At 38.7% G+C, this 25,520-nt stretch overlaps 1 protein-coding gene across 16 annotated transcripts in view; it reads left to right on the forward strand.

Moving 5' to 3' along the window:
• EHBP1 (EH domain binding protein 1) overlaps positions 1 to 25,520 on the forward strand; it is a 361,935-nt gene that overhangs the window by 23,266 nt on the left and 313,149 nt on the right. For 3 of the 16 annotated variants that reach the window (XM_045446196.1, XM_045446200.1, XM_045446204.1), the window contains exons 1-2: positions 6,989 to 7,389; positions 8,223 to 8,623. The exons of 1 other annotated variant lie outside the window; for it this stretch is intronic. In XM_045446196.1, coding sequence (XP_045302152.1) covers positions 8,520 to 8,623 — 104 coding nt within the window. In that variant the 5' untranslated portion in view covers positions 6,989 to 7,389; positions 8,223 to 8,519. Of the gene's footprint in view, positions 1 to 6,983; positions 7,390 to 8,222; positions 8,624 to 25,520 lie in introns of those variants that run through there. 12 more of the 16 variants (XM_045446197.1, XM_045446203.1, XM_045446205.1 and 9 more) reach the window with 8 other exon arrangements.

Consider the following 25,520-nt stretch of genomic DNA (forward strand, 5'->3'; position numbering starts at 1 on the left):
GGTTACCTAGCATTTATTCCAATTTTTTAAAACATAGAAGAAAAGAAGCAGAGGTTATTCTACTGTTTATGATTCATCAAAGATTCTTTACATTTCATGGGAAATGGCCAATAAATCTTGGTCAGGAATCTCTACTGATTTTATAGGAGATAGATTTACTGAATTTAGCAAAAGGTTTCTCGGAAATGGCTCCTAATTCCAACTCAGACCTTTGTTGCAATACCTCTAGTAATGGCCCACTTATTTGTGATGTGTAAATATCTCATAACTGCACCTGCTTTCACGTACACAGTATTTGTGCACTGTGACTTCACTATCCAAAAATTATCTCAAGTAATTTGAAGGATCAGACCAAGAGAATGGTGCAGACCAGCAAGGGTACTCTAGAGTCAAAGTTGTATTTAGCTGTTCCACATTAGGATAGCTGGGCCAAATATGCTTATGGTTGTCATCCACCCAAATGCTTAATGTCTGTGTGGTGTTGCTAGCATTTTGAGTCTCCACCTTTTGAATATCATTAATGCCTGTAATCATTCTTGAGGATTTCTGAGCCTTCTCATCATTCAATATACTGCTCCGGATTAACAATAGAAGTCAGACCTACTGAATCACCAAAGGATGGTCTCTACAGACTCGCATCTGTCTCTATCTGAATTTCAAGGCCATTAAGGATGCTCCTCTGTCTCTACCAACCCAGGTTAGTCTTTCCTAGAAGCTATAGAACTAGACAAAACTGGTTTTTTAGGATGCAAATTAGGTCCTGGAATTAGTGTCATCTCAGGTTCAATGTACAAAATTTCGTTATGACTAACTGCATGACTTGTTCATGGGAAACTAGCATGGAAATAATTTAACAAAAGGATACCCTCTTTTTAGTTGAAAGATGGTTTTCTTCATTTTTTTAAGTTAAAAAAAATTTTTTTTAAGTTTATTTTGAGAGAGAGAGAAAAAAAGCACAGTGGAGGGTGGGGAGCAGAGAGAGAGGAAGAGAGAGAGAATCCCAAGCACACTAGCAGTGTGGAGCCCAACGCAGGGCTCTAACCCATGAACTGTGAGATCATGATCTGAGCTAAAATCAGATGCTTAACCCACAGAGCCACCCAGGCACCCTTAAGCTTTTTGTTTGTTTGTTTTATTTTGTTTTGCTTTGTTTTTTTAATTAGAGAGAGAGAGAGAGAGAGAGAGAGAGAGAGAGAGAGAGAGAGAATAAGTGGGAGAGAGGGGCAGAGGGATATATAGAGAGAATCCCAGGCAGGCTCCATGCTCAGAGTGGAGACCAACGGGGTACTCAATCCCACAAACCCTGGGATCATGACCTGAGCTGAAATCAAGATTCCGATGCTCAACCAAGCTACCCAGGTGCCCCTGAAAGATGGTTTTCTGATGCAGCTTTTCTAAGCTTTCAACCAAAGAACTTGGGTTCTATGATAAAGAAAGAAAGACTGTTTTTTAAAAGAATAAATATTAATTTAAAAGTATTTTGTTAGAATTATTATTTGAGGTTTTATAGCAGGTACAAATCTCAATCTAAAAAAATCTTGTTTTCAAGAAATATAATTTCATTTTTCTATAACTCAATTTCTGTTTCAAGCTCTGATTTCACAAGGGGTGGCAGACACTTAATCACAGTCACTTTGTCAGCGACTGCATCTAAATTGAAGGGGTTTACATAGTATTAGAGGAAGCGGGTTGAGCATTTGATCCTTGCTCCTCCTCTACCATGCTGGCTCTCCCAAGGTTTCCAATCTGCATCCTTCCTCAATAGCAGTCATTCCCACACATTGCTGCTGGGTCAATCTTGGTCTATCAACAAGGCCCCTTTAGGTCTGTTGGTTTCTGTTCCCTCTGCACCCTTTTGGGTGTCTGGAAATCATTGTGTTGGGTTTTCAGAACATTCATGGTACTATGTAAGGCTTCACTGTCCATTATGGTAGTTACCAGTCACATGCGACTATTTACATTTAAATTAATTAAGATTAAATATTAATACTCCTGTTTCTCAGTTACACTAGCCACATTTCAAGTGCTTAATAACCCCAAGTGACTAGAGGCTACTATATTGGACACGATGAACATTTTGTTCATCACAGAAAGTTCTATTGAATTGTACTCTAAAGTCTGGGCTGGGCTAGACACATAGTTCAGCTTTTTCTTCTCTCTGGGGTCTTGCCACCTCCCTTTGGCTCTAACAAGGAAAAAGAATGTTGAGTTCTCTCTCTCAGATCTCAGATTCCATAGATAGATCCTGCTATTTCAACTGCACCTCTCCACAACTTGTGCCAGAGTAGAGTGAGACTAGGACTTACTGTCCTAAGGACCCACCAGCATCTAGCTTCTCAATATTTTCCTCCCAATTCTTCTTCCCCTTCCAGTTCAGGAAATCCACTTCTCATCTCTATGAAAGGAAGTTTCACTATTGTCTATAGCAACACTATCCAATAGGAATATAATGCAAGCCACATGTATAATTTAAATTTTTCCTGTAACAATATTAACATGGTAAAGTAACAGGTGAAATTAATTTTTAATGTCTTTTATTTAACCCAATATATCCAAAATATTATAATTTCAACAGGTAATCAATATAAAACTATGAATAAGATATATTCCACTCTTTTTTTTTTACATGATAAGTCTTTGATATTGGTGTATATTTTATATTTACAGCACATCTCAACTTTCCCAACTTGAACTAGCCGTATTTCAAGTGTTCAATAGTCACCTGTGGCTAGAGGTTATCATACTGAACAGTGTAGGTCTCTAATAGGATCCATTTCATTGCTCCCTAAAGGGCTAGGATTTAGAAACTCAAAAGCCAGGGAAAAGTTCCCTGTTTCTCTGCATTCTGTTATATTCCTTTCCTGAAACAATGAGCAAAGACCAGCCTAAATGAGGGTGGGTGTGATGCTGAGGGTGTATCAGGGTAGAGTCTAGGAGGAGAAAGGCCATACGATAAAAAGAAGTACATGGAAAAACAACTACTACAGAAACCATCAATTAATATTTTAAAGTATTAGCCTGCCACAATGAGTATTTTTAGGACATAAGAACTGCTGTAGGATTGTCAGGAGTAAATCTGTTAACTGTGGATTTAAAAGAAATAATTTCATTAGCAGTTAAAGATTGCAGGAATGTTGTATATAGTATAACTGCTATGGTAACTGGAAAACAATGCAAAAACCTGCAGTGCTATTATTGGGAGTAAATCTTATTAGTATGACTAAGGCACAGATAAGTTCTATTAGTAGTTAAATCCTGCAGTAATATGTCTGACAATTTTTACTGCAAAAACTGTAAAACCTAAAGATAAAAATTTTATCATCAGGAATGACAATAATTCAAGCCTTTGGTTGCATTTCGTGGACTAAAATCTCCATTTTGGAGGTTTCTGAAACGGTGACTAGCAAAGCTGCTTCAAGGAAAATACTTTCTATGATTTCAAAAGTGTCATGGCAAAGAAGATAGAAATTTTTGGGATTTCCACTTATTTCTTTGTATTCTGTCTTCACTGTGATCTTGATGAAATTTAAAGGCAAAATCAAAATTATTTTATTTATTTATTTATTTTTTAACGTTTATTTATTTTTGAGACAGAGAGAGACAGAGCATGAACGGGGGAGGGGCAGAGAGGGAGACACAGAACTGGAAGCAGGCTCCAGGCTCTGAGCCATCAGCCCAGAGCCTGACGTGGGGCTCGAACTCACGGAGTGTGAAATCGTGACCTGAGCTGAAGTCGGACGCTTAACCGACTGAGCCACCCAGGCGCCCCTCAAAATTATTTTAAATGTTGAATATTTTGTGAAGTAAAAATCTATTTATAAAATTTTGCAGTCAACACCTGGGTCAAATGAACAGGACAGTTAAAGTAACATACATCCACAGGTCTATTATGCAGCTTAAGTCTGAGATGGAAGGAAATGATAAATCAAGACTGGAGTAAGTAGGGATTAGAAAAGGCTTTGAGGTGTAGTTCTTGTGTGGAAGGGCGGGAGAGGGTCAGAAGGATTTGCACACCGGTAGGTAGGGAGAATGGGGGCTTTAAGAAAAAGGTAACTTCCAGCATGCCAAAAGATCTCAACTAATATATGGCATGAAAGGTGGTCATGAGAATTGAGGGTAAGTGAATTTATAGTAATTATCATAAAATCTCGAGCCCACATAAGTTATTGGTTTTCTGGTCTTGTTAATCACTGAGACGATGGGAAAGGAATAATGTTAAATGCACTATTTCTTTAGTCCTGAGGTAGCTATGTTTGGCAGCAACTAAGTATTGCTCAAGTATTCTTGAATACTGGTTGTTTTTTTCTTGACTGTTTATGTTCGCTACCAAACACAATGGTGTACATTATTAATTACCATTTAGTGACTGTTTTACTATGTATCAAGTACTTTACCTACATATCTTCCATCTTCTCAACATCCCAGAAAGGCAGGCATGGTTATTTGTTTGCCAGAATAAGAAGTCAAGACTCAGAGAGGTTAATTTGCGTTATTTTCTTGCATGCTAAACACCTGTTTATGAAAAACTCCTTGAGAATAGGGACTGTATCTTTTATGTACTATTAATTGTATTTAATATGATCAATACTCAGTTGGTTTCAATAATTTTTAGCTAAGCAGATGAAAAAAAATCTTAAGATATTCTGTAAGAAAGTTTCTTCAATAAATTTGGTTAGCAAACAGGTTATTAAAAAAAAGTTATGAGAGAAAAAGCTGTTTGGTGGAGACTTTAGGAGCTAGCTTATGAACTTGAGCTCAGCAGCAGAACAATGTCAAGGTCTGCTCTTAATTTCTTCATTTTGAACCTTGATCTCTTCTTAGCCATCTGTGCAACTAGAATGAAAAAGAAGAGTTTACATCCAGGAAAAATACTTCTCCAAAAATAAAAGCTGTCCTGTAAGAAATTCTTTCTCAGTCTCTTGAGAAAGATTCTTTAGGGGCCCTATATACTCCTTCTCCTTCTTGGTTCTTTTTTTTTTTTTTTTTTTTCTTCTTCTTCTTCTTCTTCTTCTTCCTCAAGAAAAGACATGTATTTAAAATAGATTGCTTTTAAGATAATTTCTCTACAATAAAATCTCTCCCCACCCCCCTCCGAAGATGGGAAAGAGTACTAAATGAAACCAGGTTGACCACATAAGAAAGTTTGGAAAGTTCTGAAGAACAATAATAAATGGGATGCAAAACCCTCCTGATCATCATGTGGGTTGTTCCTGAAGGGCAACTTAGATTAAAATAGTTTATGACCATTTCTATAAATTAGTCATAAAAAAAACCCGATACACTTAAAGTCTGTTAATGATGCAGAATATATCACTATATGAGATCATAATGGCTGTAGGTTGTAGTGACTTAGTAAACCACTCAGGAAGGACACATGAGAACTCTCAGATGTACAGAAAATAAGAATCAATATAAATATTATGGTTATCTTAATATTTTAAAGTTAAGACTGTAGCAAAATACATGATATCTATGTTCTTTTCTGTAAAGTGCACATTGTGTTCTTGTGGTGTTATTAGATTAATTTCTTTATTGAAAAAGGAAATATAATTAGATACTGGATTCAAGACCTGTCTCCCCATCTCTCCTGATTCTTCAGTCCCTCTCTCCTTTTTCTTGCTCTGCTTGTGTATATAGATGTGATCAACTCTCACCATTGCCCTCCTGTCCTGTCCTTCAAAGAGTCCGTCCCTAGATCCTGATACCTTTTAAGGTATTTTGTCCAAGCACTCTGCTCTCCATCCTTAGTGAGATTAACGATGGCTCTTAATTGTTTCGGGGACCCAACTTGTTTATTTTCTTTTCATGGTAGTTACCCTTTCTTTTTTCATACTATATGGTGATTGCTTACAGGGTACTCCTACTTCTCTGACTATTCCTCCTCAGTCTCTTTTCCACTTTACTCTGCTTATTCCTTAAATGTTGGGATCCCCTTTCCTCCAATATCATTCTTTGCCCTCTTTCTCTACTCCAGGGGTCTATGAACTACCCAAAATTGAAAGCAAATTTTTGTGTTTTATGATAGGATATATTTTCCTCCTTGGGAGAGTGTCTGTAGCTTTCATCAAATTCTCGGCTTTCATCAAATTCTCAGAAAGGTCCTTGGCTCTTTTTAACAAGGTTAAGTGTCCCTGCCCTCACACTCTGCTTGGGTTATTTCATCCTCTTCTTTGCCTATAACCACCCTTTTTATATGCCAGCCACTCCCGAGTCATTTACAAGGGAAAAAGACCACAGGGGGGAAAGAAGGAGAAGGAGGAGGAGGAGAAGGAGAAGGAGAAGAAGGAGGAGAAGGAAGAAGAAGAAGAAGGGGAGGAGGAGGGAGAAGAGAAGAAAAAAGAAACCAAGATTCAAAGAAATGTTGAAGAATCAGAACAAGAAGAAATTGCAGTGTAAATACTGTTTCCAAATCCCGTTGAGGAACAGTACACTGAATGTTAGGCGTGCGTTGGCAGGGTCATTACTCCAGTTTGTCAGAGGAAAACCCCCAGGAGGAATCGGGTGAAACCAAGGCCGTGTGCGCAAACAGCCTAGCTGCTAGTGGCGGAGAAGGCGCACCCAGCTCCTAGGGTGGGGACAGGAGAGTACCAGAGAGAAAACCACAGCAGCCGTACTGCCCACAGCTACAGCGAAGCCAGACCGGGCTCTACTTTCACTGAGTCGAGCCAGAAACCCCGCCCGGCACCCAGCGCACCTTTGACGGACATCCAGTTTAATCAACCATCTTCCAGGTCACTATAAACACTCCTTACTCCTCCCGCCTATCGTTTCTTTCTCCAAGCCAATCAGAGGAGTGGGCGGGATCGTCCCTGGTGGATTCCAATTTTTTTTTTTTTAAAAAGGGTGGATGGACTGTGCGCCGCGTTTCGGCTGGGGGAAAAACACCTCCAAAGCTGGGGGGTGGAGCTCCTTTTATGGGCACCCAGATTGGCCAATGAAGTGCCCCCGCCGCTCAAAGGCCCGCCCACCGAGATGGGCGGGGCACGCGTGGTGCCCGGCCAATGGCGGCGGGGCGGACGGAGGTTGAGCTGCCGTGGGTAGGGTTAGTGTGAGAGGTGCGGCGGGGGAGGTAATGATGATGGTGGCGGAGGAGGAAGGCGGGGGAGGGGTTGCTGGGCACTGAGCAGCGGCTCTGGCAGGGTTTTGTAGGGTGGGGGACGGTCGCGGGGCGACTGCGTCCGGGAGGGGGCGGGCGTGAGGCGCGCCGTCCGCCTGAGGGGCTGCAGACCCCGGCTCCCGCGAGCGCCGCGGCTGGCTCGGCTGTTCCATGTGGCTCCGGCGGGGATGGAGGACTCGGTGGCGGCGGCGGCGGCTGCTGCTGCGGCGGCGACGGAGGAGCGGCGCTGAGGAGGGAACGGGGCCAGACTCAGCCCGACAGCGGGATTAGAGGTGTGAGGAGGGGGCGGGAGTGGACGTTCGGCGGGGACGGGGCTCGGGGACCGGGCTGGGGTCTTCAGGCATCGCCTGGGTGACAGGGACCGTGGGCGAGCTACCGCCTGCCACCGCTGTGGGGCAGGGGTCTGGGCTCTGTGCGTGAGAAGAGGAGGCTCTAGAGGACTGTTCCCTTCGGATGGGGGAGGGAGGCACCGCACCCCATACTGTGCACTTGCCCCGCTGGTCATTGCTTCACGCCCAGGCAGGAGTTTCCATTTCCCTCCGGTTGGCAGCAAAGGTGGAGAGCCCAAGTGGCCTGGAGCCCGGACGTTGCCCTCCCTCTGCCTTGAGATTTCCCTCCACTCCTCTTTTCCCATCCATTTCCCTCCTCTGACTGAACAACAGCATTCCTCCTTGCTCCTTAATTTGTTCCAAGCACATATTCAAAGACTGGAGGCTATTAATTATCGGCTGAAAAACAAAGTTTATTTAAAAATGTTCCACTCCTCCCTCTGACTGCCGGTGGACATTAAACAGCATCCCTAGACTTTCCCGCTCTGCTCGCCCTTCTGAGATGCTAGGAGGGGGAGGTAGGGCCCCGACTTGGGTTTCTCGATTGTTGTTGATGCTGATTACCTGATGTGTTGCTCTACGTCTTCGGTGTGAATTGTAATTTCTTCCTTGACGTCTTGCATCCTTGATGTTACTGGCTTTTGAGGTTGGTGTTTTGTTTCATTGTTTGAAAAACATGCGGAGAACTGAGGTTGTCTGTTGCAGTGTTATCTAACCTGGGTGGTTAGTCACTCCTCAAGCTTCTCTCATATATTTCTCTTTGTTTTGCTTTTCAGTCCTCCAGAATACACATAATATAGCCCCTGAGGTGGAATGGTGATGTCTTCATGAGGGAACCTCCTCTCATTCATCCTGTCATGTGTATCATACTGTTCTTGACTGGGCCATTCATCTAAGATGGGATTTACCCTGTGAAACAGGGAGAAGACTTATGGACCCCAAACATCATTTCAAGTCGTAGTTGAGGTTTTTTTAAAGTACAGACATACATGCAAAGCTCCTTTCCTTTGGGCCCTCTGCTTTGTTAAAGCTGCTGTGTTGCTAACCCAGAACTGCTCAAGTGACTGCTCATCATGGCTTCAGTTTGGAAGAGACTGCAGCGTGTGGGAAAACATGCATCCAAGTTCCAGTTTGTGGCCTCCTACCAGGAGTTGATGGTTGAGTGTACCAAGAAATGGTAAGACATGTCTGGGGGTAGAGTTTCCTGTGTTGTGGCCTAAACTCCGTGTGGCCTAAACTCTGCTTCTTCTGACAGCAGATTTACCTTTCTGTAGTGCACGAGTGTGTACAAGCTGTGCAGGGTACAGATTACTCTAACAAGTATCGTGGTATGCACTGTTACTGCTGGTACCATCCCTATGGGTTTTAATTATTGCACTTTAGTATGGCTCAGAGGACTAACTGTGAGAGCTTACTAAGTACAGTTGATTTGGTCTTGAGGTCTTTCATCATTAGTGTTAGCAAAACTTTGGTTTTTTTATAATTTGAAGGAGGTTTAAAGAATGACTATTGAATATTGTAAACATGCATATGTTTTATTGTAACCTGTACGTGTTTTAATATGGAAATCTATATTCCTTTGGGGTGGTGATGATCGATTTTATTTTGTTCTTGATTTTTCATTTTTCTTGGCTTAAAATAAATAATTTTTCATTATTTGAATAATGTAATGCTAGCCCATACAACCTTAGAAATTCTTTTGTTATATGCTTAGTCAGGCAACTGTATTTTATTTTAATTGCCTAATGGGATACATTTCTTGGCCAGACTTAAGGAAGCAATTAGTAGTGCTGGGGTATGATTTGCTTCTTTCTACTTGAGCAAAGTAAATTTAGGGCTTTCTTTTCACTGCTTTGAATGGTAAGCAAGAATTCTTATTTAGTAAGTGAAAAAAAGTTAATCTGAAGCAAATGGTCCTTTGGGTTTTGATTTCAGTGTTTATGTAGTATTATTGCTACATAAGTCTATTTCATTGTCCACAAGGACTGTAATCTCACGTCTGTATTACCTTTCTTTTTGACATCCTTTTTATTCCATGAAAGAAATAACTTGCTCTATTCTAGAACTCTTATAGCATATTTGAATATTTGGAAACTAGTTTCTGAGTGTTTTGTTCTCGAACTTGTAAGGAATGTTATTTTATATGCAATTCAAGAAATGCATGCACTAATTACCTACTTTACACTAGGCACTGTGGCTTGAGAGTTGAATATGACATAATCCCTACCCTCAAGGAGCTCACAGTCCATGGTGATGACAGTCGTGTAAATAACTTCACTCTGATAGGAATAGTAATACAAATATGTATGATGTAGGGATTTTCATCTGTCTCCATCATTTAACAGTTGGTATGCTTGGGGACAGGTTATTTATTTCTCTGTGATTTAGTTTCCGTATCTGCAAAAGAAATAATGGTACCGTTTCATAGGAGAGATTATTGTGAAGATTAAATGAGTTAATACCTGTAAACTGCTTGGAACAGTGTCAGGCACATAGTAAATGCCCAGTAAATTCTATTATTACTTACAAAGTTGGCAGTGGAGGAAATAATTCTTTAAGAGAAGAGGGTATGGTCTCGGGATGGCTTCCTGGGATCTGAACTGGGTTTTGAAAGATTCATAATAGTTGGCCAGAAAGCCAAGGGAGAAGAGATGAAGGATATTCTAGCCTGAAGCAACAGCCTATGCAAAAGCTTGGAGGAATTAAATAGCATGGGATGTGCTGGAAATTCAAGCAGTGTATTTTGATAATAATGGGGCTTAAAGTGCAGGATAGGGGGAGTGCAGTGGGATATGATGCTTGAAAGGCAGGCAGGATTCCAATCATGGAAAGTTAAGTGCTTGGACCATTATATGTGCCTTGGACTTTATTCTGTGGGTGATGGGTGGGGGACATAGTAAAAAGTTTTGAGCGGAAGATACATTAGGTTTGCATTTTGGAAAAATCACTTGGATAATAGTGTGGAGTAGGTATCATAGTGGAAAGGGTAACTGGAGGCAGCAATGTCAGGGTAGCTGTTGCAGTAGGTAAGGTGAGGAAAAAGGCTAAGACTAGGGCAGTGCAAAGGAAATAGAATAGACTGGAGGAACACTTAGGACACCAGATAGATAGGACTTGATGGTCATTTCAGTCAGGAGTCTGGAACAGATGGGGATGAAGGAGAGGGAAAGGCCTAGATTGACACTCAAGTTTCTGGTTTGGAAGACTGGGTACTGGTAACCAAACTAGGAATGAGGAAGATCCTCATTGTATTTTTTAACTGGGCAGTATACTGGGAGTATCACCTTTATGATGGTTAAATTTGAGTCTTTTCTTAAGGATGTAGAACACATCAGGTGATTCTTTAGTTACAAAATCAGTTTCTTGGGGTGCCTGGGTGGCTCAGTCGGTTAAGCATCTGATTCTTGATCTTGGCTCAGGTCATGATCTCATGGTTCATGAGATAAAGCCTCATGTGGGGCTCTGCACTGGCAGTGTGCAGCCTGCTTGGGATTCTCTCCCATCTCTCTCTCTGCTTCTCCCCTGCATGCACTCTCTTTCTCTCAAAATAAACATTAAAACGTCCACAAAAAACAAAATCCGTTTCTTCCCTATAGTTTGCAGCATCGCTGATTTTTTTTCCCTTGAGAAGTGTGTAAGTTATTGTTAATGTGTCTCAATGTGAACGAATGAAAATTTAACTTGATTACAGATGAATAGATGGCTTGATCATTTTTAGGGATGGCCATTATGGTATACCTATTAAATTAGGTCTTTATGATAGGAAATGGCTTTAACACTAGAAATATTTGGATGTTCTAGACTTTTCAATTTTATAGTAGTCACATGGAAGGTAAACAAGTGTTGAGAGGATAAGAAAATAGATCTGGTATAGGGAAGAAGGAATAAACTATGAAAAGAACAGATAGCATTCCATTGGGATTGTGTCTTTGGAGGTAACCTATGTATATAGGTTCTATTGCCTTTTAGAACCTTCTTATTTAAAATGTTTTCTGAGAAGTAGGAGCATTTGCAACACCTGGGACCACCTGTTAGACCTGCTGACTTTCAGACCTTGCCCTAGACCTACTGAGTCACACGGTATGCATGTTAAAGTTTAAGAAGCAGTATTTTCTTTTAGAGGGTGGGGGGAGAGAATCATAAGCAGGCTCCACGCTCAGTGTGGAGCCAGACGCATGGCTCAATCCCATGACCCTAGGACACTTAACCGACTGAGCCACCTAGGCACCCCAAGAGCCAGTATTTTAAAATAATGTTTTCAACCTTACCAAGTGTCCTCATGACTCCAGGATAAAGTATATTAAAAATACACTGACTTCTGCATGAATTTGAAACTCAAGGAATAAAGATGAAACTTGAGATTAGGGGGTCATGGGAATCAGGATATGTTTTTCAAGGGAGAATGTGTTATTTCTGTGATTAAGGCAAGGAGAATGTTTCCCCTGTTCTGTTGTCATGACCATACGGTATGAGCCTGGACATGCCAGATAACAGGATGAAGGTAAGAGTTTAAGGATCTTTTTTTAGATCTAGGCCATGAGCAAACTCACAGTACTTTACCTTTGATCAAAGGATGGATTCTATAGATTAGAGGATTTGGGGCTTCTGCTTTCTCAAAGTTCTTTTCTCTCTTGTCTTACAATATTTCACCTTTGCTCTGGCTGATGGGGTGTGAGTCCACTTCCTGATTCTTTCATGGTGTAGTGGTTCTAGAACTTAGGTCAAGAACAAAAACCTGAATGACTTTTATTCATCTTAGAGAAGGGCACTATACTGTGAGGTCCTATTCCTCATCACCCCTTGATTGCCACGTAGAGGCTCTAGCAAATTTGGAGATGTTAAGGGTTTATATCTCCTACTTTTATTGTTGTTCCCAAGTCATTTAATTATTAATCTCACTTAATTGATGAAGCTGTGAGACTGGCCACTGGAGATGAGTTTGAGGGAAAGAGACTGTGCTTTTTTCTTAGTTTATTTCTTATTTGGTTCTTTCATCATTTGTAGGCTTTTAGATTCTGAGGAAAGTCTTCACTGTATGAGCTCTCAGCAGTTATTCAGGTATTTAAGGAAACTACTTGAAAGTTGGCAAGTTGTGGTTATGATAATTTAGGTTACAGAACTCAGTTGTGGTAGGAGCTCCCCAATACATGATGTGAACCATTATGTATGAGCATATATTGTATTTTGTGTGTGTGTCTGTATCATCTACATATATGAATATATTTTATCTAGGTTTTTATTTTATTTAATTGTTAGTTATGGCATTCAAAAAGTACTTAAAGTACTATAAACTTTTCCCAAAAAGGCAGAAATACATTTGCTTCTGATTTTCCATGTCATGTAAAGATTCCTTTTTTCTGTTTTTAAATATATATTTAATTATAATTTATTTTAAAAAGAGGTAATATCACATGGCTCAAAATTCTAGAGGTACAAAAACTGTGTGTGTGTGTGTGTGTGTGTGTGTGTGTGTGTGTAGTATGTATGTATGTATGTATGTATCCCTGAAAGTAACTTCTCATTTTCTTCATTGCTTTATACCTCTTTGTGATCTCAGGATTTGAAAAGTTAAAAAAAAGCAGTTCTTCCTAGTGCTTAAGTTTGTGATGCTGGCCTATTAGATAAAATGTAAACTCCTAATCTGATGTTCCAGTCTTTCTGTAACTGATCCAGTTTAGTTTTCCAGTTGGACATTAGAATGTTGCATGTACTTTAAGTATTGACTTGAGTTTATGAAGGCCAAATTACATTAATAAATACTCATTCAGATCCACTTCTTTGGATGGCTTCAGCAAGCATTTCTCTGTTGACCATTTAATGGAGTGAGTTAGAGGTACATCAGCTTTTGTGTAAAGAACCTACTTTTGAAGTACATTTAAAAAAAAAGAAAAAATAATTGGACACAAGTTTGTTTTAGTGTGTTTTAGGAGTGTATAGAAGACCATTGTGTCTGGAACACAGTAGAACAAAGGAAGGATGATAAAGAGGTGAGGTCTGAGAGGTAGGTAGGCATTAGATAATGTATGGCCTTGAGCGCTTTTGGATTTTAAGTGTATAGGAAACCATTGGAGAAGTTTGGGCAGGGAAGTGATATAATGTGATAAACATTTTAAAAAGATTATTCTGGGGGTGTCTGGGTGGCTCAGTTGGTTGAGCATCTGACTTTGGCTCAGGTGATGAGTTTGAGCCCTGTTTTGGGCTGTCTGCTGTCAACTCAGAGCCTGGAGCCTGCTTCAGATTCTGTGTCTCCATCTCTCTCTGTCTCTCCCTGCTTTCTCTCTCTCTCTCTCAAAAACAAATAATCATTAAAAATTTTAAAAAACAAGATTATTCTGGATGCCTTGTGGAATACGAATTGTCATGAGTAAAAATGAAAGCAGGGATACTAATTAGGAGGCTATTGCAGTAGTCCAAGTAGCAAGGAGGTAGTGATGGAGGTGGTGAGAAATGGGCAGATATATGCAGGTAACAAACATACATTTACACCACATTTTACTGAGGTGTACCTTACACTTTTGCATACAATAAAATGCATCACTTTTAAGTGTATAGTTCAGTAAGTTTTGGTAAATGTATACACCCATGTAAATGGAAATAAATTTTTTGAAGGAATTGTTGACAGGACTTAGTGATGGATTAGATATGATGTAAAGTCAGAGATGGATCAATAAGGACTGTAGACTTTTGGTTGAACAACCAGATGAATGTAATGTAAATTATAGGGATGGGGAACACCTGGAGAGGAAAAGGTTTGGCATGAAGGGGAAATCAAGAATTGGCTTTGCTTTTCTTAAAGTATGGGACATCCAGGTGGAGATTTAATTAAGCAGTTAATTACAAGAATCTTGAGACCAGGAGAGAGAAGAGGTTGGAGTCTCTTAGTAAATAGATAGAATTTATAACAATGGGGCTATAGGAAATTTCCTGTGGTGTTAATATAGATTATGATGATGGAGGACTGAGCCTTGGGACACTTCAACATATAGAGGAAGGTAAGAAGAGGAAGAGCCAGCAAAGGAGCCTGAAAAACAAGCATTAGTAAGTTAGGAGGAAAATTAGGAGACTATTCTCTGAGGAACCAAGTGCAAAATGTATCAGGAAGGTAGCGTTTAACTGTGTCAAATACTGTTGAGAGGTTGAGCAAGATGACAGTGGCTTTGGCAAGGTGGAGAGAGCTGGTGACTTTGAGAAATAGTTTCAGTGGACAGGTAGGGATAAAAGCATGATTAGATTGGGGTAGGAGAAAGGAGGTAAATATGATCAATGTAGATACTTTTCATAGAGAATTTTGCTACAAATCAGAGAACTAAGGAATAGCTGGAGAGAGACAAGGAGTCAAGGTTTATGTTTCACGTGGAAGATTTGCACCATATTGGAATGCTTGATGGAAATGGTTGGTAAAGAAGGAAAAACTGATGGTGTGCTGGGAGACGAGGTAACTTCAGGAGAAAAGTCCTTGAATATGAGAACAGGAACAGGATCCAGTACCCAAGTGGAAAGGTTGAACTTGAGTAGAAGCAGGAACAATTCATTGTTATAAGGAGAGAAGGCAGATGACACGGGTAGAGAAGCAGGTAGGTTGGTAGATTTGGTGCAGGAGGGTGTGGACATTCTCTTCTGTTGGCTTCTCTTTTCTCAGGGAAGTAATATTAGGGGTCATCAGCTGAGAGGGAGGTGACAGGTGTTGAAGGATTAAGGAGAGAGGAGGTATTGTCAAAACAAGAATTGACTAGGGAAATGTAGAAAGATTGCTGCGTGGTGCTGGGACCTTCTTAACTTTGTGGTCTTAAATTTAAAATGAATGCAACCAGCAAGTTGCATATTTTAATTGAGCTATGTTCCTTATTTGGGTTCAGGCATAGAATAGGCAGAGTCGGATGTAATCAGGGTTGGGTTTTGTCATGAATGCATAACTGAGAGAAAAAAGGGTGAGGAAATTGAGAGTGAATGCACAGGAATGCTTATAGTGATGCACCATGGAGTATGAGATGGAAAAGGAGGAAAATAAGGACATGAACGGTGGGATGGTCAATGAAAAAGTGAAGAGGGTAATGCTTTTGATATGTTCAGGAGGTTGAATAGTTGTTGGGGTTGAGTTACCAGAGTGAATGAACTGGAAAAAAGCGAGATGTTTGATTGTGGAGGAATTGGTTAAAGGTAATGATGAGATAAAGGTTGTAGTGTCCTCTGGATCACGTTTGCTTATCAGTTAAAAAAAATAAGCACAGGGGCGCCTGGGTGGCGCAGTCGGTTAAGCGTCCGACTTCAGCCAGGTCACAATCTTGCGGTCTGTGAGTTCGAGCCCCGCGTCAGGCTCTGGGCTGATGGCTCGGAGCCTGAAGCCTGTTTCCGATTCTGTGTCTCCCTCTCTCTCTGCCCCTCCCCCGTTCATGCTCTGTCTCTCTCTGTCCCCCCCCCAAAAAATAAATAAACGTTGAAAAAAAAAAATAAGCACATGGGTGCCTGGCTGGCTCAGTTGGTAGAGCATGCTAATCTTGATCCTGGGGTTGTAAGTTTGAGCCGCACATTGGGTGTAGAGATAAATAAAATCTAAAAAAATATATAAATAAGCATACATCCTCAATATGTTTTTTTAATGTTTTATTTATTTTTGAGAGAGAGAGTGAGCACAAATGGGGGAGGGGCAGAGAGAGAGGGGAACAGAGAATCTGAAGTGGGCTCCACACTGACAACAGAGAGCCCAGTGCAGGGCTGAAAGTCACGAACAATGAGATCATGACTTGAACTGAAGTCAGACACTCAACCTACTGAGCCACGTTGGTGCCCCCTCAATATGTTTTTAATTAATATTCCATATACATTAAATATGAGTATACCTTAATTTTCTTTTTTAAAAAATAAATTAAGTGGAATTTCTTCTATATTTGAATGGGTCATCTTTTGTACTATAAGATTATAGCTGTTAGGGTGCGACAGTGGCAGTTGGTGATTGAAGGAATGGAGGAAAAGATTTTTGGGAGTGAAGAGGTTAGTCAAGGAATTTATAGGCTAAAGTGTGGGACAAATGGCCTCTCTGGCTCTTGAAATTGCCAAGACTAATTGCAGGAGAAATGGTTAAGACAGGTGCTAAAATTTTAATGAGGGGAGAGGTAAGGCAGAAAGTTTTACTTTGCAGAACTTCATGTTACAAGTTATGTGGATCTTGAACCCTTTATTCCTTGAAAGGAAATAGCCCAGTCTTCTTTTGCATGTGATAAATTGTCAAAGGTAGATTTAACTTTAGTAGATAACAATTGGTATGTTACTTTGTTAGCAGTTTTATGTTAGTGTTTGTGGACTGTTTTTTTTTTAAACTGGAATTGATACATGTATTTTATCCAGATTTTAAATATTTATTACATGTGAAATTCAGCTGTATAAAAGTTCGATTGTAGGTTACTTAAGGAAAATAGTGAGGATACTTTATGCCATAATTTGATATTGTAGTGCTTATATCACAGTTGCCTCCACACCAGATTCAGTAGCCTCTAGATTGTTGGCACACTTTGGCCTGGTCCAGGCTGTTTCTTTTGTAAATAAAGTTTTATTGGAATATGGCCATGCCCATTTGTCCATAGCTGCTGTCACACTAAAATGGCAGAGTTGAATAGTTGCTACACAGCTGGGTGGCTGCAGAGTTTAAAATATTTACTCTGGCCTTTTAAGAATAAGTTTACTGTCCTCTGCTCTAAATCATTGGAGTTACTTGCCGCTACTGTTTGTGGAATCTAGAGTCTGGTACCTTTCTGTTTTCTCTGTGCCCAACCTGCAAACTATCAGTTCAACTTAATGTAGTCTAACTGCATAAGAATGGAGGCGAGCCCACAGTGCCTGCCTTCCAGCTATAGAAAGAAACTTTACAATAGCTTTAAGGAACATTTATATCTGTGTATGTACAAAAATATATTTTGACTGTGTGATCTTGGACGAATTACTTAACCTCTTAGTACTTCATCTGTAAAATGGTGATGAAACTAATAAAGTTGTTTTGACAATTAAGTGAAATAATACTTGTAAAGTGGTTAGAATAGTGCCTGACATATAGTAAGCACTCAATAAACGTTACCAATTGTTATTATTGTCATTATCTGATTATTTAAGCAATAAATGATGAAGAGAACTATCTAGACAAAAGGATAGAGTAAGCAAGAAGACTGAAACTATAACCTGAACACTTAAGAGTGTTAGAGAAAGACGAACTAGCACAGAAGTTTGGAGTGACATGAGGGGTGGGAGTAAACCAGGGAGCATGCTAGAAGTGCTGTGCTAAAATTAACTAAGTTTTGGCAATACTTTGGCTTTTGGGGAAAAGAACTACATTATCTTTGCCTCTGGAGCAAAATCAGTTCATGTGGGGTTTTTTTTGGTTGTTGTTTTGTTTTTAATGTTTATTCATTTTTGAGAGAGAAAGAAAGAGAGAGAGAGAGAGAGAGACAGCGAGACAGCAGGAAAGGGACAGAGAGGTGGAGAGACAGAATCCCAGGCAGGGTCTGTGCTGTCAACACAGAGCCCACCGTGGGGCTCGAACTCACAGAACTGTGAGATCATAACCTGAGCTGAAATCAAGAGTCAGATGCTTAACTGACTGAGCCACCCAGGTGCCCCCAAATCAGTTCACATTCTTATAACTTTATTTACTTTCTAATAATCACTTCAACTAAATAATATGGCTAAGGAAACTAATTAAATTCATCTAAAGTAGAATTAATTTGCCAGCATTTGTTTGTGTGTCCTATGGTGACTATGATATTTAGGATATATTTCTTTATGATAAGTTTTCTTAAAGAATTTTTTTTCCCTGTCATGATTTTTTTAATGATCCCATTTAGAACACTGTATCTCTCAGTAATATGAAATTCCCTTACCTTAATTTGGTATCAAGTTTTGGCTTGTGTATTTGTTTTTAAGTTTATACATTTATTTTTGAGAGACAGCATGAGTGAGGGAGGGGCAGAGAGAGAGGGAGATGAAGAATCCCAAGCAGGCTCCACAATGTCAGTGTAGAGCCTGATGCGGGGTTCAAACCCATAAACCGTGAGATTGTGACCTGCGTCGAAATCAAGAGTTGGACACTTAACCGACTGAGCCACCCAGGCACCCTTTGGTTTATGTATTTTAAAGGTTGATTAAAAAAAAAATTTTTTTTAACATTTTATTTATTTTTGAGAGAGAGAGAGAGACAGAGCACAAGTGGGGGAGGGGCAGAGAGAGAGGGAGACACAGAATCCAAAGCAGGCTCCAGGCTCTGAGTGGTCAGGTCAGCACAGAGCCCAATGTGGGGCTTGAACCCACAAACCATGAGATCATGACCTGAGCTGAAGTTGGACATTCAACCGACTGAGCCACCCAGGCATCCCAAAGGTTGATTTTTAAAATGAAATTTTAAGAGATTATTTGAAATTTTACTCTGACGATTTAAGTTTAGTTTCACATTAGTTTTGCAATTAGATGCTCAGAGAACTTAAAACTAGGCATTTCTAGAAATGTGCTGTTGATGTTTCAAATGTGTTTGTTCTAATTTTGTGGAAAATTTCAACAAAAGAGCTACTGAAGTAGTTCCCTGCATGATATAAAAATAGGCCAGTGTACTGAAGGAAAAATTGCACAAGCTTTTTGAACTGAATGCTCAGTAGGGATGTTCATATTCTGCATCAGGACTTTTGCATATTTTATAAAAGGAGTAGAACTGAGTTTGTGAAATGGGGGCTATAGAATTACAGCTGGATGTTAGTTTATGTTTGTCTTATTTGTCACTATTATAGTGATATTTTCAGGCAGGTTTGCTAATAAGTACCTAAAGATTTTCTTCAATACATTTGTTCCATTAAAATATCTCTTTTTGTCACTAACCCTAGTGTTGTTATTTTAAAAGTACTTTTTAAATGAGAAAACAGTTAAAAAATTGACTTTAAAGCTCAATTAACAATAAAAGCATTGACTTTAATTAAAGAAGTTATCACTTTAAAAGTTGACACTCTGCCCATGTCCAAAAGAGTTTGTCTGCTTAAGAATTTAAAATAACACTATGTTGACTAATTTAGGGATATAAATAGAACAGAGATAGTCTTGAGGATCAGAGAATGCATGTTACTGGACACTTAAGAGAAGTTACCACTGGACACCGGACTTGGTTCTGAATTTATTGGCAGCTAAGGCAAAAAGGGAGGCACATTGACTCAGGTGGTATTTCTTCTGGCTAAAGAAAATATCCAAATTTTTTTGCAGAGACTTTTCTTAGAACTTAATTCAAAGAGGATTTTTATTATGAAAAAAAAAAAAAAAGGGTATGACATTGGGTAAGTCTCCACCTACAAAAGACTCAGACTGTTAAACTGGATAAAGTTTTTACCTAGTTTTCTGATCATCTAATTTAAATCAAAGGTACAACTTGGAAAATTTATAAGAATGGATATTTAAAATAAATCATCAAGTTCTGTACTGTCCAGTACAGAAGCAACTAACCACATGTGGTTATTTACATCTAAACTTAAATTTGATGAAATTAAAAATTTTTTTTTAGTTTTTCAGTCACATTAGCCGCATTTCAAGTGCTCACTAACCACATGTGAGTAGGGGCTACCATATTGGATAGTGCACGTATGGAACGTTTCCATCATCACAAAAAGTTTTACTGGACAGTGCTGTTTTGGTCATTTCCTCTCAAACTAGCTGATTTCAGAATCTCTGGGTACTTTGCAAATATGGAGATTTCCATGCTCATTAGAAAGTCTGAGCTTGTAAATGGGGAATGGTGCTGGCAAGTCTGTCATTTTAGGAGTTCCCTGATTGCTTGCTTAAGATTCATCATCAAGCCAGGTTTTAGAACTATCATATATGATTCTTTCTCAGATACCTGTCTAAAGTAAAGTTTTGCAAATGCTGGATGACAATTCCTATTGGTACTCTAGAAATGTTAATGAGTTGAAAATTTGAATTGAATTTTTTTTCAGCAGTTTCTGTAATATATGTGTGTGTGTTAAAAGTGAGAGTAATGTACTTTAGCGATGCCACCTGTAAGGCTGTCAAGTTAATATAAACATTTGAATAGGTTTATTAGTTCATTAAAAAAAAAGACTGTTCTACAGAAGCAAGGACTATTGGAGGATAGCTAATAATACAATAATTTTTATTATTATATTTTTGGAACTGCTCAAGTGCTAGCACAGTTATTATATGTCCAGGCAACATTTCTGGATCTGCTGACTTTTTTTTTTCTCTGAGGCATGTCTCAATTCTCACTCCAGTTTTGCCTTCTTGCTTTCTTTCTTTAATGTTTATTTTTGAGAGAGAGACAGAGAGAGGGAGAGAGAGAGAGAGAGAGAGGGAGAGAGAGAGAGAGAAAGAACAAGCAGGTGAGGGGCAGAGAGAGAGAGAGAGAGGGAGACATAGAATCTGAAGCAGGCTCCAGGCTCTGAGCAGTCAGGTCAGCACAGAGCCCAATGCGGGGCTTAAACCCACAAACCATGAGATCATAACCTGTGCTGAAGTCCTGTGCTTAACCGGCTGAGCCACCCAGGCGCCCCTTACTCCAGTTTTTCTGTTGCTACTGTCTTGGCAATATCCTTTGTCATCTTTTGTAAAGGTCTTAGTTTCTAAACTGTACACTGAGGAGGCCTTGAAGGCACTGCAGAGAACTCTACAGGTGTGCCAAAAGATGGAAGAATTTTGAGGGAAATGACAGCAACATGTGTTGGAAACCACACACACTATACTTGAGGTAGTTCATTTTTAAAATTGGATTGCTACAATCCTTTCATTGATACCATATTTTTACAAAGCTGAGTGTTGGCAGTTGCTATTATGAAAAGCAAGTACTATGTAAATATATATATGGAACAGGAAAGAGGAGGGCAGTGTCTTCTGAGGTTTGAGATGTTGTGCAGTGCCCAACACAGGTGTTGAGTTGTTAGGGCATATATTCTTAAGTTGTTTGGACCTGACTACTTAATAAATAGAATGGTTAGGTGTTTCCTTTGGCCTGTGAAAAAATTACTGACACATTAAGGGCCTTCTAAACCCAGAAAGTTTGGGAACCTATGGTATAGGCTTTTATGATAGCCCTTAACACTTTGCTAGCCCCTTCTGGTCCTTTGTTTATGTTATTGCGGTAGTTATCCTAAACTGAACCTTCCAGATTTCCTGTTTGCTTAGGATACTATTGGAATGGTAATTTTAATCTTTTAAACCTCTTCTTATTTTATTTTAGCACTTTTTCCAACTGTTCCCCGTAAGCTTCCCAAATCTTGTTTACCACACACAGTAGTTCCTTCGTTACCTTTCATACTTCTCTATGCCCCCTCCAAAAATCATTAAATGCAATGAGCATGTAGTAATAGTCTATTTCAGAGTAACTTAATTGAAGCTGAGTTTATTCTTGCAATAAGTTGGTTTAGAGATTGAGTTTAATGGTTCAGCTTTATTTTCAAGAGTACTCTAATTTACAAAATAATCTTTTAAAAACTGGTTAATTCATTTATTAAAAAAAAACTTTTTATTGAAATTATTATACGTTTACAGAAGAGTTGCAAAGACAGTATATAGACAGTTCCTGTATGCTCTTTACCTAGCTTACTTTGGGTAAAATTAGGGTGAATAAATTCACCATGGCCATTTATCAAAACTAAGAGATTAATGTTAGTACAATATTGTTATACCAAACTACAGACTTATTTGGATTTCAACAGTTTTGCCACTAATAATCTTTTTCTGTTTGAGGATACAATTCAGGATACCACGTTACATTTAGTTGTCACATCTCCTTAGCTGCTCTAATCTATATGGCAGTTTATCAGCCTTTCCTTGTTTTTCATGACCTTGATAGTTTTGAATAATTCTAACTAGGTATTTTGTAGAATGTCACTTAAATTGGGTTTAATGTTTTTCTAATGATTAGACTGGACTTATGGATTTGAGGAAGATACCACAGATGTGAAGTGCCTTTATCACATCATATCAGAGGGTACATGATAGCAGCATGAGTTATTACTGGTGGTGTTGACTTTGATCACTTGGTTAAGGTAGAGTCTGCCAGATTTCTCACTGTAAGTTATTACTTTTTTCTTTTTTATACTCAACTTGTTAGCAGCTAGACACTAAGTCCAATATAGACTCATGAAGAGGGGAATTTAGTTCCATATCCTGGAAGGAGGAGTATCAAAGGATTTGTGGACATATGTTAAAAAATTAACAAATTTTGGAGGGGAGATAACTTGAGAGGTTGTGTAAATATCCTATTTCTCTTTAAAGTTTCAACCACTAATATTAAATTCTGGTAGATTTTGACTGTGGCAATTATTACTGTATTCTAATGATGATTTTCTGTTTCCTATAGTCTTCTTACATTTGGAATTCCATTAGAAAGATTTGACTTTTCTCATTTATTCAGTTATGTATTTAAAATAATCCTTTGATGTAGTTGTCATCTTTGGTACTAAGGTTCTAACAGGAGGTATATTATTGCAACATTATTTCTTTTTAAAAAAGAACCTTTTATTTTGAAAGAATTTCGGTCTTCTAGAAAATATGCAAAATTTGTACAAAGAATTCCCATATACCTTTCACCCAGATTCCCCAAGTGTCAACTTTTATCATTCTCTTTTGCTCTCCCTATATGTCATTTTTCTCTTAACATTACCTATGATGCCCCTTCACCCGTAAATACTTAAGTGTGTATTTTTTAAAAACCAGGACGTTTTCTTAGGTGACCATAGTAGTTTATCCAGTCAGAAAATTAACATTGATACAGTATTGTTGCTTAACCTGTAGACCTAATTCATATTTCTCCAGTTAGGCTAGTAGTTCCATTTCTAGCAAAAGGTTAATGTGTTTTTCTAAATCGGAATCCAGTCCAGGGTCATATGTTACATTTAACTGTCATTATCTCTTCACTCTCTATTTATTTATTTATTTATTTATTTATTTATTTATTTATTTATTTACAAAAGTTTAACTTGAGAGAGAGAGAGAGGAGGATAGGGGCAGAGAGAGAGGGAGAAGAGGGAGAGAGAATCTTAAGCAGGCTTCATGCCCATCACAGAGCCTGAGGTGGGGTTAGATCTCATGACCGTGAGACCATGACCTGAGCCAAAATTGAGAGGTGGTCGCTTAACTGACTGAGCCACCCAGTGCCCCTCTTCACTCGCCTTTAATCTGATAGAGTTCTTCAGTCTTTCTTTGTTTTTCATGACCTTGATACTTTTGAAGAAAGTTCCTCAATTTGAGTTTGTCTGTTCCCTCATGGTTAGGTTCAGATTATGACTTTTTGGCAGGAATGTCGAAGTGATTCTGTGTACTCACTGCATCATATAAATATATTTATATGTTATGTAAACATCCTATTCCTTATCAAACTTTTAGTGTTCAGTGTGGTTATATTTTTAATTCAGAACACAGCTTTATTTCTTTTTATTTGTATTTCGCTTTAGAAAATCCTTCCCCATTCTTATTGAATTAACTTATAAGCTAATGGATTTTAATGTGGTTCCCCAAGTAAGAACTATTTTTAAAAAGGTTTATTTCCTCCATCCTTTGTATCCTATTCCCATTGCTGTATCCTTTCCCCCTTGTTCCACCCAACACCTGAATGTAACTGGTTTCATTATTCTGCGTTGTTGCTTCTCCTTCTCCTTTTAAACAGATTTATTGAGATATACTTCATGTACTATACAGTTCACCCTAAGTGTTCAATTCAGTGGTTTTTAATGTATTCCTAGAGTTGTGTAGCCATCATCAACATCTAATTTTTTAGCATTTTTCATCACCCCCAAAAGAAACCCGTATTCACCAGCGGTCACTCCCTGTTCTTCTGGAACTCCCCCCCTCCCCTCCTCTTCTTTTTCCACCTGCCCTGTACTCCTACCCACCCCTGCTCTGGGAACCCCTAATTTGCTTTCTGCCTCTTTCTGTTTGCCTATTGGAGACTTTTCATGTAAATGGAATCTTACTATATGGTCTTTTGTGACTGGTTTCTTTCACTTAATAATGGGTTTTAGGGTTTATCCATGTGTATCATGTATCAATACTTCATTCCTTTTAATGGCTGCAAATATTCTGTGGTATGAATATACTGCATTTTATTTATACTAAAGGGGTGTTTAGGTTGTTTCTACTTTTTGGCTATTATTAACAATGTTAATATGAACATTTGTGTCTTGAGTATATACCTAGAAATGGAACTGCTAGGTCATATGGTAATTTTGTCAACCTTTTGAGGAGTTGCTAAACCATTTTCCAAAGTGGCTACATCATTTTATACACCCACCAGCAATGTCCGAGGGCTCTAATTGCTCTTTATCCTCACCAACACATCTTATTGTCTTTTATTGTACCATTCTATAGGTGTACAGTGGTATATCATTGTGGTCTTCCTTTATGTTTCTCTAATTGCTGAATGATGTTTAGACACAGTCTTTTCCTGGGTTTAATGGCCTTTTATGTGGGTTTTTTGTTTGTTTGTTTTTGTTTTGACAAATGTGTATTTTCATCTTTTGCCCATTTTTATTTGGGTTATTTATCTTTTCAGCATTGCATTGTAAGAGTTCTCTACAGATTTTACATTTAAGACACTTATCAGGTATGTGATTGCAAACAGTTTATTTCATTCAGTGAGTTGGTGAATATCTTTTCACTTTCTTGAATGGTGTCTTATGATGCACAAATGGTTTTAAATTTCATGAAGTCTGATTTAGCTACTTTTTGTTTTGTTCCTTGTGCTTTAAATTGTACCTAAGAATCTATTTTAATTTTTGTGAATGATGGCAGGAAGGGGTCCAACTTCATTCTTTTGTAAATAAATGTCCAATTATTCTAACATCATTTGTTGAGTTTGGGTATATTTTTTCTATGTTTCTTTTTACACAGATGATCAGATACATGTACTTTCCTCCGTATTTCTCCTTTCTTACATAAAAGGGGTAAGAAAATATTGTTGGTTCACTCTTTTACTTTGCTTTTCACTTAACAAAATATTCTGGAAATCATTCCATACCATTTCATAGAGATCATCCTCATCCGATATTGATACACTATTATTATCTAAAGTTAACAGTTTACCTTAGATTTCACTCTTTGTGTTG

The sequence above is a fragment of the Leopardus geoffroyi genome, chromosome A3 (genome assembly GCF_018350155.1).
Source record: "Leopardus geoffroyi isolate Oge1 chromosome A3, O.geoffroyi_Oge1_pat1.0, whole genome shotgun sequence".
Taxonomy (NCBI): Eukaryota; Metazoa; Chordata; class Mammalia; order Carnivora; family Felidae; genus Leopardus; species Leopardus geoffroyi.